This window comes from Megalops cyprinoides, chromosome 20 (assembly GCF_013368585.1).
Source record: "Megalops cyprinoides isolate fMegCyp1 chromosome 20, fMegCyp1.pri, whole genome shotgun sequence".
NCBI classification, from domain to species: Eukaryota; Metazoa; Chordata; class Actinopteri; order Elopiformes; family Megalopidae; genus Megalops; species Megalops cyprinoides.
Window position 1 is genome coordinate 14,162,794 of NC_050602.1, and position 16,012 is coordinate 14,178,805.

The 16,012-nt window shown below is 41.4% G+C and overlaps 1 protein-coding gene across 1 annotated transcript in view; it reads right to left on the reverse strand.

Annotated features, from left to right (window-relative positions):
• Nucleotides 1-1,454: 1,454 nt before the first annotated feature.
• tnn (tenascin N) overlaps nt 1,455-16,012 on the reverse strand; it is a 30,454-nt gene continuing 15,896 nt past the window's right edge. The window contains exons 7-17 of the mRNA XM_036553658.1: nt 14,881-15,144; nt 11,978-12,241; nt 11,250-11,513; nt 9,301-9,564; nt 7,325-7,455; nt 6,246-6,384; nt 5,666-5,817; nt 4,904-5,000; nt 4,327-4,491; nt 3,939-4,102; nt 1,455-2,877 (exon numbers count right to left, since the gene is read on the reverse strand). Of these exons, the coding sequence (XP_036409551.1) occupies nt 2,740-2,877; nt 3,939-4,102; nt 4,327-4,491; nt 4,904-5,000; nt 5,666-5,817; nt 6,246-6,384; nt 7,325-7,455; nt 9,301-9,564; nt 11,250-11,513; nt 11,978-12,241; nt 14,881-15,144 (2,042 nt within the window). The 3' untranslated portion in view covers nt 1,455-2,739. The remainder of the gene's footprint in view (nt 2,878-3,938; nt 4,103-4,326; nt 4,492-4,903; nt 5,001-5,665; nt 5,818-6,245; nt 6,385-7,324; nt 7,456-9,300; nt 9,565-11,249; nt 11,514-11,977; nt 12,242-14,880; nt 15,145-16,012) is intronic.

A 16,012-nucleotide genomic window follows, 5' to 3' on the forward strand; every position in this document is an offset into this window, starting at 1 on the left:
ACACCCCCAAAACATGTTTATATTTCTGAAATACATGTTTCAGAGAAGCGGCAGACATATTAATTCCAGATCAGTGTTTAAGTAATCAAATCTAAATCAAATCTAAGCAGCCGAGTTAAGCCAGAATACACAGCGGGTCCGCAGGACCAGGGCTGGCTATGACTTATAATAAAAACCCAAGCACAGCCTATGCAGAGCTGAACCATTGCCACCCTCTTTTACCATAAAGTGGTGGCACATTTCTGTGAGAGTATAGTCAAAGATTCATTCAGAGTGCCTAAGTGGCAGATGACGTTGATGCTCCATTTGGGTTGTATGTTAACACATATATTTTCAATACAACAAACTGCGTTCTGAAAATGTATTATCTCAGTGAGACAGTGGCAGCACTGTAGTATCAAATTGAAGTTTTCAGAATCTGAGACATCTAAAATGATGTGAAATGATCACACCTGTGGATATCTTTGTATTTTTCGTTGTTATTTTTCCCAAAAGGTCTCACACACATACACATACACACACCCACACCCACATATATATAGCTATATGTATATATATAGCTTGAGCCTAGCTCTTCTTACAGCTACTTTGTTTCTGAGATATTCTGTATTGCTTCCCCAGACGAGTGTCATCAATCCTACATATAGTGGAGCTGTCACTCAGCTGAGGGTTTTTGAGCATGAAGTAAAGGAGGCTCATCTGTATGTATACTGGAGAGTCAAACTTAGTTGTTGTCATGTCTTCTTGGTTGGACAGCCTCCTCGCAGTAATTCAGCAGAACTCTGTGTACTGTGTCTGCACATGGGCTTTTTTTAACACCACAATTTTAAAAAGCATGCGTGAAGTTTTGCACGTATTGAAAGTGCCAATGCGTAGTTCCAGCTGGATTCCTAAGTCTGGAGAGAAATTTGACTTTGTAGTCACAAAACTTGGACCTTCAGTAACATAGTTTATAACAAAGACTGAGGCCTAATGATTCTGGAATGCAAACAAACTATTTTTCAGAACAGAATAATAGTGAAGCCTGTAAAGTCCACAAATTGAAATAAAATAGGAAGGAAGCAAGGAGAACAGACACTGGTGAAAGACATTGCAGCACCCCAATTTCTATTCGAGACAGTGTGAGCTGTGAGCATGAATGCTTTGTGACATTCGATGTAGACATTTGGCAATGCTGTGATGCTTTTGGCTGCTCTCCCCCCAAGCTTTTACAGAAGACTGACTGAAAGAAGTGTGCTTGTAAGAGGAGATACAATACTTCATGTAGACTGGTGCTTCTAATCATTCCATCATGTGACCGGTGTTTTAACATGAAATTAGAAGCCATTCTGAATTCTAGCTCAGGTTTGTTGACAGAAGAAATCATGACAAACAGAAGTCTGAAGTGAATAGGTCTCATTCAGTTTGATTCAATAAACATCCTATTTATAGCTATGAGTTACATTTACAACGGCCTGTGTGTTTTCCATTTCAGAGTACAAACAGAACAATGAAGTCAACATATCAAGCTTAACATCCTCCATCTTAGCACTCTAATAAACAATGCATTACATTTTGAGGGACCTAATGAGTGTTAAAGTATGTGACAGTTTGGCACAGGGCGCAAACACAACACAACACCCACAGTATATATTACAAACATCTTAGCTGAGGATATTTCATACAACGTACAACATACACGGATTTCAAAGAGGATATTTGAAATGTCTCAAGTCTGTGCCCTAACACGTCATGGGCCAAAAAAAAGAAAAAAAAAGAGGGTCACAAAATCCTAAGAGAGCAGGCCTGGGAATAACAGATTTGGGGCCGTCAGAATGAGAGCGGGCGGTGATCCTGACAAGATGACGACAGCTCCTCGTGTGGCTTTATGATACGAACAGACAGTCAGCCCTGTGAACAGTCTGAGGCTACAGCAATTACAGAGCGGGGGCCCTGTGATCCAACAGCTTCTGACAGCTAGCATTCGGCACTCCTCTGCATCTGTGTGCGATGCTTCCTCTTATTTGAGCGGGAGCTGGTATCAGAGGACTTAAGAAAGCTTCCTTGACCCCGCGGAACAACATGTACATTTTACCCCTGCACTTCTGCATATATATAAAGAAATAGGGTTAGTTCTTTCTCTGAAGGATTCTGACATTTTCATAATATCTTCGTAAGCGCTACATAAGCTTTCGTGAATGCTGATGCCGACCAACAGATTGTAATAGGTTGTGATGTATCACCTATGTGTTGCCAAGGACATACCAGATCAGAATATCGCAGTAATGTCTCATAGCACGCATAGCACGGATGGTGTTGACAGGCTATGTAGTAATACTTTTGAAAGTGTAGTTCTCACAGTGTAGGACCCTATGCAGAAAATAATATCAAAATATGGTTGAAAAGTCCTATTCAAAGCATAGGCATGTACCGAACAAGCAGGGTTCAGATGTATGGAGGAGAGACCAGCCACCCTCGTCAGGGAGTGCCAGATTTTCCAATGGTTCATGCTCTGCCTGAACTCTTAATAACTTAATTGGATCAATTATGGGGCTAATGAGTGCAAGAAACCATGATCTACATGCACTCTGCACTCCCCTGGATGGAGAAATGTAGGAATTCTGCAGGATTGCCATGCTCCAGAGTGGTGTGTAGAAATAGAGGGGGTGGTTCTTGTTTTGTGAGGTGCTTATATTTGGCCTTATTTGAGCATGAAATGTGTGTGACAGTCCCAGTGCTCTTTGCTGCCCCCTGGTGGGTCTATTTGGCATGTGCTGTTCTGCTCTTGTTTCCCAGCGACCTCTTCTTCCTCCCCATGGCTGCACCAACGGGTCGGATCTTCATCTCAGTGAAGTCGAGGGAGACGAGGTGGCCTTTCCACGGCTCCCAGTTCACTCCCTTTTGGGGAAAGAGAAAGGGACACATCCCCCTTGTCATCAGAGTATCCACTCTTTGTTATATTACCCAGACCGCCATGCATCTGTGACATTTTTGTGTGTTTATTACTGACTTTACAGCTATGAAGAACTTTACCCTGATGAGCAACCTATGAAGTAATTTACCCTCCAAGTCTGTACAGATAAAGTAAGCAACCATCTCCGTGTGCCTTTCTGCAATGCCCACTACAGTATCAGTACCCAGGACCACACACACACACACACACACACACACACAGGTAAGCATTGTCATCTAGCACTCCTTTCTCCCTGTGACAGAGTGCTGTCACTACGGCTGATTATGCACTCTGGCTGCCATACCAAGGAGCCTGGCTCTTTGGCGTTGCGGTCAAGCTGCAGGATTGGTACCCCGTAGACCTGGGTTTGAGGGCGGGTGGGGTGACTGCCCTCGCCTTTTGCTAAACTCCTATGACACAACATTTGTCTTTGAAGACACCCCTCCCATAATTTCATATATTTATCTTTGCATTCCCCCAGAATTACTCTTGTTAACCTTTGGTGGAGAATGGATTGGTAATGATGGCAATAAACCCATGAATCTAGGAGATGCTCAGCCTGAACTGCCTCTTTATGGGAGCTGATAGATTCAGGGCATCGTTATTCTGAGATTTCATTGGACACCTCTGAAATATAAATAAATAAATAAAATAACAAACCTCAAATGCCTCCTCACAGACTTCCAATGCTAATATTTCTGAGGGTGACACTGCCATCTGCTGGTATACTTTGACATAATAATGCAAAGCGAGGCTTGCTCTCCTAGCAAGTCACTCTCCTTTGATATTGGAAATGTCTGCATCTTCTCTTGTTTTGTTTTAGTTTCATTTTAGTTTAGTCTTGTCATTTTTAGACAATTAAATTGTCATGCACAGATAAAGATATGCGATTTTTGTTTGACTCTATTGTATTGTCTCTCTGTGAACAGATAGCACTTTTTGGAAATCCCTTCAGCATGTTATAGAACACAGACCAAACAGCACAATAGCAGTGTTAAGGCCTCACCACACTGTGCCTGTTATCCCCATATTTGCCATTCAGGTTAGCAAGGTGGCAGTTCTTGTACCACCAGGCTCCGCGGTGCGTCAGGGCACAGTTGCCAAGGGCGATGTCATTGTCTGAGTCAACTGTGGAGAAGGGCCTGTCCTGGTGGTAGGTCATTGCATCACCTGGAAATCAGTCATGGTTTAGAGACACAAAAGCATGGTCACTGCTGCAGTTTCAGAAACTGCAAAGGATCATTCTTGTGTGTGTGTGTGTGTGTGTGTGTGTGTGTGTGTGTGTGTGTGTGTTCCTTTGTCTGTCTGTGAGTGTGTGCTCATGCCTGCATTTTCAAGTGTGTCCAGACATTCAGTGACAGTAACCTACAACATTGGCTATCTGAAAGACTTACCAGCGGTGCCTCTGTAGTTGCCAACAGTCAGCTTGAACTTCTGCCTGACTGGTGCAACTTTGAAGTTGTCGTAGACAGCATAAGCAGACTCAGAGCCCAGCCTCAGGTCCACACGCAGCTCATACTGAGTCGGGGTGTTGGTCAGCTCATGGATCTTCTCCAAGCCTGCGGGAGCACAGCATGAGTGCTCTGTTTACTAAGGGCAGCACTGTCCCACACCAATCTAAAACTCTGGCTTTAAGTGGCAAGTGAAGACTGAGTATAACCTGTGGTGGCTGAATTCACTGAAGACTAGAAACAATAAGAAACACACTGGTTACTTAGACAATATGTGGCAATGTGCAATATTTGGGCAATTACCACAGAGTTCCAGCAGGGTTATACTTCTGAAAAGCCGGCTGGAAAATATGCAGTAGAACAGCTGTTTTTTTTTAACCATTTCCCTGTGATAAACACACTGTGTTCAACATTTGTGGCAATTCAATAGCAAGAAATGTGCTATAATCAACTAGAGCAATTGAAATTTGACTGGCCCATAAACATGTCTTTCTTATGTACAGCTGAACATGCTACTAACCCAGCCAAAATTCCTCAGTAAAATTCCCAAAGCCTTGGATGTACTGTCTCCAGCGCTTCATGAAGTCTAGTTTCCCGTTGGTTCGCCTCTGTAAGACCTGGATCAAGATGAAGGGTTGAAAGAGGATTTACATCCCACACATTCTGTTCTTGTACAGTCTGAGTCAAGTCAAGCAGAAAAGTCAAGTGGAAAAAGGCTACCCTGCCTTTAAACTTCACAATCATCACTTCAAAACCCCACTTCAACTATGTCACCCTTACAGTGTGGCATGGTGCTTTGGTAGGCAGTGGCTCTCAGACGTAATTGTTTGGCAGCTCATATAGGTAGAGTAATAAAACATACAAAAAATAACAGTGCAAGTAATTAATTTACCAGCCCCAGAGCTTCCACCATGTAGAACCATATATTCAAAGCATAGTGCATTTACACCAGAGGACTCATTTGTCAATCATTTGTAAAATTAATTTTGTCCTTGTGAAAATTTGTAGAAATGGTCCTTGGTGTTTTGAGTGGTCTTGGGAGTGCTTAAAATCCACAAACATTTCATCATCAGAAATTTTTTTGTTGATCTTTAAGTAGAAATGTGAGCATGCATGGTTAAAATAAAATTAGTACGCATTCACAGTTGATTACTGAGGCCCCTGAACTCTTCAAAAAGGGGCTCTGGGGTTTATTTGTCTAGTGTTATTTATGATCCTACATGCACAGACTGCTGACTGAGAGCCACTGGCAAAGGCAATTTTCCGTGGCGCTTTAACTTACCACCCAGCCACCTCCGTCGGTGGTCATGTCACAGAACACCTGCATCGGTTTGGTGCGGTCATTGTTGACATAAATAGTGTAGACTCCGCTATCCGTGTTCCCATTCTTCATGATCTGAGTACAGTCCATTGGGAAGGGGAAGGCCAGACCCACTGAGATGGAGAGGAAGAAGAGAGATAAAACAATATCAGCTGTTGTTTGAAATGATCATGGTTTCCTCAAGCTCTGTTCATTTCACAGCAACACGTTTGAATACCAAAAGGGGCAAGCAGTTTTGAGCCGGAGCAAGGGAAATATGCCTGTGTGTGTGTATGTGTGTGTGTGTGTCTGTCTGTAAGAGGACTAAAGTAAACTCTAAAGTAAGAAGAAGAAACAGTAAAACCAGAATCATTCCAGTGGGAGAGTGCTGGCATTGTGTCTGCTTGATATTAAACTGTTGTTGATTGTAACTGTTGTAATAGTTGTTGTTGATTGTGAAACAAGTAATTGTTATCATCACTTGTTGTTGTGGCAATTGATCTCATTGATTGTCCAGGGGGACCTCAGGTTGCGTGAGGCTGTGATTCATTCAGTGCAGTACCTGTGCTGAAGGCGATCTCCACCATTCTGCTCCTCTTTGCTCCTCTGTAGGCTATTAGGGTGACAGTGTATTTCTTCCCTGTCTCTAAGCCAGTCAGGGAAATCCTCCTCTCTCCCCTGGCCAGCTGCTTCTCCACCAGCTGTGAGGAAATCATAACACTCACAATACAGCAGTGTTCAGTAGTTGTGACATATGGGGCAGTGTGTGATGGGTTACAACATATGGACGCCATATCAATGATGACTAAGATAAGGCAGTCTGCTGGGAGGTAGATAAGACATTTTTCTGCAAAAATCTAGCCAGGTTTACAATATCAAGTTCATCAGTGCCTGGTACTGTGTTTTAATGATAACCATATAAGCCATATGTTCTGCTCTAATAATTAGAAAAATATGGAGTTGAAATATTGTATTGTGTAATTCAAAATTCTGGCACAATCTTCCCTAACAATGCAAATGTAAAAATCTTCACTAAAGCTGAGCTATTTTGCTGTTTCACCCTCTTGCCATTAGAGGGCAGAGGTGTTGTGGTACTGGTGTTTATACTCTCTAGCTTGAATTGAATTTGTTTTTGCAGTCTGTGACAACTGATCTCTTTCCCAGTGTTGCTGATTATGAAATCTGATTTGGCCTCCAGCGCCATCATTCTTGAATGACAAACGGCTATAGGAAAATGCTGAAATGCATTACTTGCTCGCGCCTTTAATTGGTACACAAGCATAGATTGCGCAACCTAGCAGACAGCCCAATTATCCAGGAACACCTGAGACCCTCCAGGATTTCCACAGCAGACGGGAAGGCCCACTGAATTTCTCTTGGAACAGAACATTTTGTCAAAACACACCAATGAAATGATGAAACTTTATGAGCAGGAGTAGTGTAATTTACACCCAAATCCCGATCCTGCCCCAGTGTCTGCTGGATATCCATCAGAAAAAAATTGGGCTGTCTGACACTGGCCTCTAAAGGGAAGAAAATATTGAAGGCACCTGTGCTGTTTCTGTATAATTTGAAGCACCGCTGTAAGTATGTGAAATGCACAGTCATTTACAGTGTGTGAGATGGTGAATTCCCCTGTACCTGACTACTGCCATCCTCTGCTTTGTATGTGAGGATATATCCTTCAATGGCGGCCAGTGGGGGCTTCCAGGTTAGCATTGCACTGTCCCGCTGGATACCTGATGCTTTAAGATTTGTGGGTGCATCGATTTCTGAGGTTTGAATAAAAAAACACAGTGAAGCACAATTAGTTTATCAGACATGGCATTTGTTCACATTTTGTCCGTATGAATCTGAAAACAATAAATTCCTCATTATGTTTACTCAAATTCCAGGAAAAAATAAGGAACCTGAAAGATAATTAAAGGTTGATTGCTCTGCTACGGCAATTTGGTCTCATTCAAGCACCATTGGGCAGGCGTATGAAGTTTTTGTTTGAAAATATTTGTGCGGATTAATTACTTTGTGTTTGTTTCCATATTTATGCTCTGCTGTGTAAATGATTTCATGGCTTGGTACAGCCTATGAACTTCAACACGCCGAATTCCTCTGTTTACCTGGGCTCTGGGACAAGGGCAAAACCTGAGGAGGGAATTAAAACACGACTGCTCCCACTAAAGCAGTTTCGGTCTCAGTCAAGCACAGTAAAATGCTTGATTTAGCTAATTAAATTGTGATTAACATTCAGATAGTCAGCTTTGAGCCAGCCGTGAGGGCTTGTTACCAGCCTCAGCCTCTGTGGACCTCTTCCTCCAGGTTCAGCAGCCTTTGAAAGCCCAGATTTAGACAGTGTAGATGACTCCAGGCCTCAGCCCAGTCAGTCTGCAGGTACACTGTCCATCTCAGGACATTCTGATGCAATTTTGTTGTCAGGTGTCAATTGGCAGTGATACATATTTCATCTCGCTGAATTTTACAGAGTTCAGGTGTAACTCGTGTTTTCTCTCATGGTTCACTTCGTGATGTAGGAGGATGTCAAGATCATAGCCATATAAACCAGTAGCAGAGATGGTTACAACCTTCTATGATTTTGGCTGATAACTGATAGTCTGCTGACATTAAAAAATTAGCGTTTCGCTAATGTGACAGCTGATTATATCGCACACTGCTAACTCATTTTACTTAACTAGTTAATATGAAGCAAGCTTTTTAGACATAGATAAAAACAGATATACAACAACAATTAATAGCAATAAACAAGAATTAATCATATCAGGAATATGTATCTATTTAATCAGCTTAGGGCATATAAAAGGCTTCATTTTATGTGATTTTATGTGATTATTTGTTCACGAAAAGGGATTACAACTGGGGCAGAAATGGCAAAAGGGAGCTATGAAAAAATAATGACACTTGGCAATGATAGAGAGGGAAGACTGACAAAAAAATATGATTGACTCATGACATCAGACAACAAAATCAAGTGAGGCATGAGGATGTCCTAAAATGGATACCGTCTGCAGGTGGTGCTGCCCGCCCTTGGAAGCTGTGGCTCATGAGACATTTACATTTCTCAACACACCATGCTATTAAGAATTTGTGAATTATCACTCCTGATAACCCCCCCCCCCCCCCCCATGCACACCCCACCCCCACCCCACATTCCTAGAATCCTAGAGGACTTACTAACAAGCAGGCTGATAAAATCAAGCTGAGCATTAGAAACATGCACGTTAGCACATATGAGCATCACTTACCGTAAATTCATTTAAAATTTATTTCCTTATGTTTGCGGTTATTGTTTGTATTATACCCTTAAGGGTTTTGGCTCAAGGATAATTAGGCTTGTTTTTTTAATTTTATGAGGAATTTTAAAAGGTGTTTCATATCGATTTAGAAAGTGAAACACTGTTGCAGCCTTTTTTTTCATTCCTTTTTCAGAATAAACAAAATTTACTGGTCAGTTACGATTATGAACTTTTTTTAAGTCAGGCACTGCAGACAATTTCAGGTTCACAATATGAAACAATCCTTTATATATTTTTTACATTTTATACATTATATCGCTGGTACTGAATTGAATCCTCAATATTTCATTCATATAACAACTTAATGACCTGTCTCAGCCTCTGTGGAGATCTTCCTGCTGGTGCGGGAGCCCTTGAAGGCCCAGATGTACACAGTGTAGATGACTCCAGGCCTCAGCCCAGTCAGTCTGTAGGAGGTGCTGTCCGCCCCCACTCGGAACTCCTTGCTGGAGCCGTCAGCAGAGACGTAGCTGATCATGTAGCCATCAATGTCAGCCTGCACTCTGTCCCACGACACAGTGGCTGTGTCCTCTGTCACTTCTCTGGTCACCAGGTTAGTGGGGGCATCAATGTCTGAAGAGCCATTGGTACAAAGAGCAGTTGACAATCTGGATCCAGTTCTTAGTTTTAGTTCGGAAGGTTACTGTTGAAAGATATATAATACTGGGCCACTTTTAATACTTTAGTCAGTGACATGTTAGCACACAAACCAGGCATTAAGAAAAATGTTATCTTGAATATATTCCATTCAATAAAATCACATACATGTATTTTTTCTTTCTTGTTTCTTTTATACAATAAATATATCATTCCTCTGGACAAAGTCTGCTTTACAATAATTATTTTTCTATGCCTGTAGGGCTACTGTTTCATGTAGTTGTTTTAAAATCTCTGTTTAATTTGATTTTGATTTAATGAAGGTTGACAGTTCTTTCAACTGAAAAATTATTTGATTAAAAATGTGAAAGTATTGTCCGTTATAACGTTTATCTTCTGTGTGCACGACAAATTGCAAACATAACGTAGATGTAATTTAGCAACAGTGCGCATTTTTTGTGACAGCACAATTTTGTCATTTTAAAAATTATTTTCTTTGAAGGGGTGGGTCACCTTATCATCTGGACCACCACCACTCAGGCCAATATGGTATATTGGTAAACCAATGCAGCAAGTATCTTTTTTCTTCATAAAATGTACAGTTTGGTTTTAAGAAAAATCATGCAGGTCAGAAGCAGTTAAATCATGGAAATGTGGTCCTCAAGCAGCAGCATCATCTTATTTCATGGATTTCAGTGTAACTCTCCACCTACTGCACTGTAAGGTGTTTGGACCACATCCACCCACAGTGTCTTTGCTATGGAATTTGTTTGTAACTCTTTCTCCTTAGGAGAAGGCTTCTATGACAAGCCTTTCAATTTACTCAGGTTTAACATTAGCCCCAGTACATGTATTCTGAGCACAAACAGAGGTGTGTTTGTAAGTCATTAAAAATGCGCTCATAGGGTTTGCCTCATACCTGCTGCAGTGAAATGCAATGATGGTACTTCCATTCAGTGAAGAGGTAATGTAGTTATTGATTTTGAATAGTTTTTTCTGTTTAGCCATGAGCAGATTATTTTAGAGCGCTGTAGATTGTGGTTTGAGTCACAAGTAAAATCTCTTACTCAAAAAATGTTAACCCGTATAACTGACAAGAAAATACAGTATGCATATTAAACATTTGACTTTAGCTGAGGATAATGTCAATTTCATACCTGGAATGCATGCCACAACATGTCACTGACAAAAGTTACCCACGTGAAAACTAGAGCTGTGCCCTCCATCTCTCATAGACTTAGCACCAAAATAGAACATAGCGTCATAAAATACAATGGTGGGTTAAAGTGGAAGGGGTCATTTTTAGCACTAAATGGTACCTTATCAATAAACTGCATATAAAGAGTTTCATTGCAGGTGTATTTAGCCCTGTTTTATTCATTTTTATCTTTTTTTTTTTTTTTTTTTTTTACTATTTTTACGTTTATTGAAATCTTACAACAGGGTTTTCACATTTATCTTGAGGTGGTTCAATTTACTTTTTTTTTTCATTTCATTTTGGTCCCCCATAAATCCAAAAATATTTTCTTTTTTTAAAGCGCAGTTTTGCTTCATTGAGTTTTGAAAGCAACGTGGCCTCTGGTTCAGATTATGAGTTTTTACTCTGAGAAAGACCACCCTGTAGTCCTCTTAACATTTGAATTGTTAGACAACTTAATGACCTGTCTCAGCCTCTGTGGAGCTCTTCCTGCTGGTGCGGGAGCCCTTGAAGGCCCAGATGTAGACAGTGTAGATGACTCCAGGCCTCAGCCCGGTCAGTCTGTAGGAGGTGCTGTCCGCCCCCACTCGGAACTCCTTGCTGGATCCGTCAGCAGAGACGTAGCTGATCATGTAGCCATCAATGTCAGCCTGCACTCTGTCCCACGACACAGTGGCTGTGTTCTCTGTCACTTCTCTGGTCGCCAGGTTAGTGGGGGCATCAATGTCTGAAGAGCCATTAGTGGAGGTACCATTTAACAGATTGTTATTCTAATGCAAAATTCTGAGAGGCTGGTTTGACTTATTAGTCTAACTGACAGTCATCCCTACAATGAAAATCTTTCACAAAGCATCTTCGCCCAGCTGACACATACATTGTTGATCTGTTTGAAAATGATTAATTGAAATGAATCTGAAATTTTCAATTTAAACTTTATATTTACATGTGATTTTTCACAACTGCACCTTATTTTGGCTTTATCTGGATGAAGAAAGCATAATGCTTCAGTTTGGCTGAGCATGTGCCTTTCATCTTAGTGATAGCACTCAAAATATACAGCATCCTACTTTCACGCATGTGTTCTGCTATGGTTTTTTCCTCCTTTAGGGAGTTTGTGTTGAAAGACTTTAAACACGAAAGGCACCCGTTTGGACTCAAGTTAATATTTGATTTATGTAACAACTTAATGACCTGTCTCAGCCTCTGTGGAGATCTTCCTGCTGGTGCGAGAGCCCTTGAAGGCCCAGATGTAGACAGTGTAGATGACTCCAGGCCTCAGCCCGGTCAGTCTGTAGGAGGTGCTGTCCGCCCCCACACGGAACTCCTTGCTGGAGCCGTCAGCAGAGACGTAGCTGATCATGTAGCCATCAATGTCAGCCTGCACTCTGTCCCACGACACAGTGGCTGTGTTCTCTGTCACCTCTGTGGTCTCCAGGTTAGCAGGGGCATCGATTTCTGTAGGACAGTGTATCCATTTCGTGGCAATAAGAGCTTTGCATTTAGATAGCTGGTTGAAAGTAATTTACAACTACTTTGATGCTGTATTTCCTGGCAATACCAGCTGGTATTTTACTTTAGCCATCTGTTTTAGTGCCACATCTCTGATGTGGAATCATTTTGGCATATTTAGCATATGTTGTTTTTTCTTTCTTTCTCATTTGTTTCCTGTTTATTGCGAAAATGTTTCATAAGTGTTTATTTATTGACTTTTGTTTTTTTCTTTATGGATTTTTCACATATTTGTTATATTTTTTATATTTGTCATGATTATTTACTCTTATAGTAGTAGCTGTTGTTACAGTTGTAGTTATAGTGGTGGTAGTAGTAATAATAATAACAGCAGTAGTTGTGGTAGTAGTGGTAGTAACAATAATGGCATGCTAACATGATGCCATTATCCAGGAACCTTGCAGCACTTAGAAGCGCACACATAAGTGCTGTGGTAGATTAAAACAGGAAAGAACAAAATTAGTGACAGTTACAATAAGCAATGAAACAGTAACAGACCAAATGCAATCTTAAATAATACTGATTTCAACTAAAATATGGAAAGAAATGAAGATACACATATATTAGATACCCCTTGTTTTCCCCATTTTCACTGAAAGATGCCTCATGTCCTTGCAAACAGTCATTCTCACCCTTACAAAAATGTCCAAAACGGTAAATCAGTTTTCTCTAGGACACACTACATTTACTGCAAAACTCTACCATGTATTTTCTTAAGTCTTGTAGGTAATGTTTACTGGGGCATGAATGTGATGCTTCCACCACGGCCTTTTCCCTCAATGTTGCAAGCAAGACCTTGTTCATTTGTAGTCAAGAGCCGGCCCAAGTCACTCAAGCAAGACAAGTAGTGCAGCACGGTGACAGCAAAGATCCCCTCTGGCAACAGTGTGAAGACAAGCAGAAAAATCGACGACATTGGAGGATTGCCAGGCCGAGTCTCTTTGTGCCACACCGTCTTTGTGGCAAAAATAACCAGCATGAAGGAAAGATGTGGGACTCTCTAGACTCCCTCAAACAGCCTGCAAGAGCAGACAAGAGCCTTAAATGTGGGAGGAGGAGGCAATGAAAGTGTAGGGGGCCAGATGCCAAGCAGAAGCGTGGCAGTGAGTCAGAGACGGGTCTGTATGAGTGGATGTGGATTAGTGACAGAGGGAAATTGCCTTATTTAATCAAGTTCTCTATCCATGTTGATTGTGGTGTGTTGCCAAACTATTCAAAACTGTCTTCCTATGAAATCACCAGCTTGTTGGCTGTACTTAGCCTTTACCTGTTGAAGAGCTTGTGGGAAGGAGAGATATTTCATGTAATATCATCTCGACCTTCAGCCAATTATCACTGCCATAGTGTGGGCCATAAGAAACCAGCAACAAGCAATCCATAGCAGACTACAAAATGTTGTCCTTTGATAAAGTGATTGAGTGAAATGGAAATGAGAAAGACATAAAGCTTGAGAGATAACTTCACCACGCAAGTGACAAATGACCTTGTTCAAATTATTGCTCTGCTTCCAAATGGAGGGAAAGTCCATTCTCTGGTTGATGTGAATGGTTTTCCAAAACCCTTTGTCACTTTACTACATAAGGAAATTGTTGTTTATTTGAGGTAGATACTATTGACCTCTATTGAGCATCAACATGAAAGCTTTTGATGAAGGAATAGGTATATCTCAGATAATCTCACCCAGGGACCTCCTGGGCCCTACTATTAATGCAACACACAAAATCCTCATGTCTACAGCACTGAGAGAACATTCTAGGGAATCAGAAGAGCAAGGTTAACATAAAACTGGTTTAAAGGATTCCCACACTAGGAAAGCCAGTCGAGATGGTTTGAAAGACTGCAACCTTTCTCCTAAATTGGGCACACACTTGAAATCAACCACTGTACCTCCAACGTCTAGAGAGTCTCACAGAATCTCATTCCCATATGGCTGGGATTGGGTGCATCAGGGCAAGCTTATATCATCCTTGCGAAAATAGACTGACAAACACCCAAACAAGCCCTAATGGTTATGCCGGACTCTTTCAATCTCCACAGGGGAAACAGCAAAAGTAGGAGAGTCCTATTTTGGCAGATTTGTGGGTAAGCAAATCCATCTTCACTGCTGTCAAGATGTGCCCATCTATTTTTCTTTGTAATAACTCAGCTACATCAGTTCCTATATGACAAGAGTTTGAATGGGTGAAATAAACTTGGCAACACTACATTATCAATGGAGTGGAGTCAGGTGAAGTGTCACCACAAGCATGATTTGCTGGGTATCGTGCCAACTCGGAGTGAGAAGGGACCCAGCAGGAAGACAGAGATTTGGTAATCTCCTCATTGATGGTTCCTGCCAGAAAGAGGAAGCAGTTGTTTTGTTGGAAGCACAGGCCTGGTTGGAGGACGCGACAAAGGAAGAGTTGTTATCCGGCAGACCAGACACATATGGTGGGAGACCTGGGAAATTATGCAAATCCAACCCACCCAGAAGGTCTAAAATGCAAAGTACAATAACAAGTATCCTGGAGCGGACACTGTTTAAAAATGGAAAGAGATGGTACAGAGAGAATGCTAAGCCTTTACACAACAGCACAACAGTTTACCGGTCTCAGCCTCTGTGGAGCTCTTCCTGCTGGTGCGGGAGCCCTTGAAGGCCCAGATGTACACAGTGTAGATGACTCCAGGCTTCAGTCCAGTCAGTCTGTAGGAGGTGCTGTCCGCCCCCACTCGGAACTCCTTGCTGGAGCCGTCAGCAGAGACGTAGCTGATCATGTAGCCATCAATGTCAGCCTGCACTCTGTCCCACGACACAGTGGCTGTGTTCTCTGTCACTTCTCTGGTCACCAGGTTAGTGGGGGCATCGATGTCTATGGAATAAATTGCATATGTTATAAATATTTTATAAATAAATCTATGGGAAAAGTGACATCATAACAAACAATCCATAAAATACCCTAAGAATATTCTTACTGTTATGAATAATTAGGCATTATTTCCATCCTAGTTCTATATTTGAATTGCATAATCTCAGGCTGTTTTGGATACCACCACTGACTTACTCCTGTGTACAGATTTAATGAATATTTATGTTAATTAATAAGTTGCTCTCCTATTTATATAGACAATTTCCTTTGTACAGTCAAAATTTTGAAAGTTACTTGTTTTACAAAAACCGTGTAGGGGTATTTGTTGGATTTTTTTTTAGTTATGTTATTATAGAATGTCAAACAGTTAGAGGAGAGTGACTTTAAAGAAAGGAATGTCCTCTCTTTATGTTTCACTGCTCAGCAGATGTCCTACCCAAGATGGCCCTTTATGTGAATGCTTTTGTCATTTATGTGGTGAGCAAAAATGCTGCATGTTTCATCTCTCTTAAGTCGGTACAGAATTCACTCTGTGAAGATTAAAAATGAGAAAGCTCGTGTCATGTAAAATGGAAAAAGAACAGTATCTGACTGCGGCGGAGGATGTTGGGGAGATAGCAGCAGTACAGAGAGAAGAAATCAAAGGTGGGTGCAGGATGGCAGCAGGGAGCGAGAACAAGGGAATTTGATGTGAATACAAGCAGCATCACAGGGGTCACTGGGGGGGAAGCAAGTGACCGAATAGCTCAGGGGAAAGAGGAAATGAAAAGACATGCAAAAGTAATCATCATTTAGCCTATTCCTCTGTGGCTCATTCAAGGTCTGCGAGATGTCACCATGCTATTCATTTCATGAAGACCGAGGAATGACG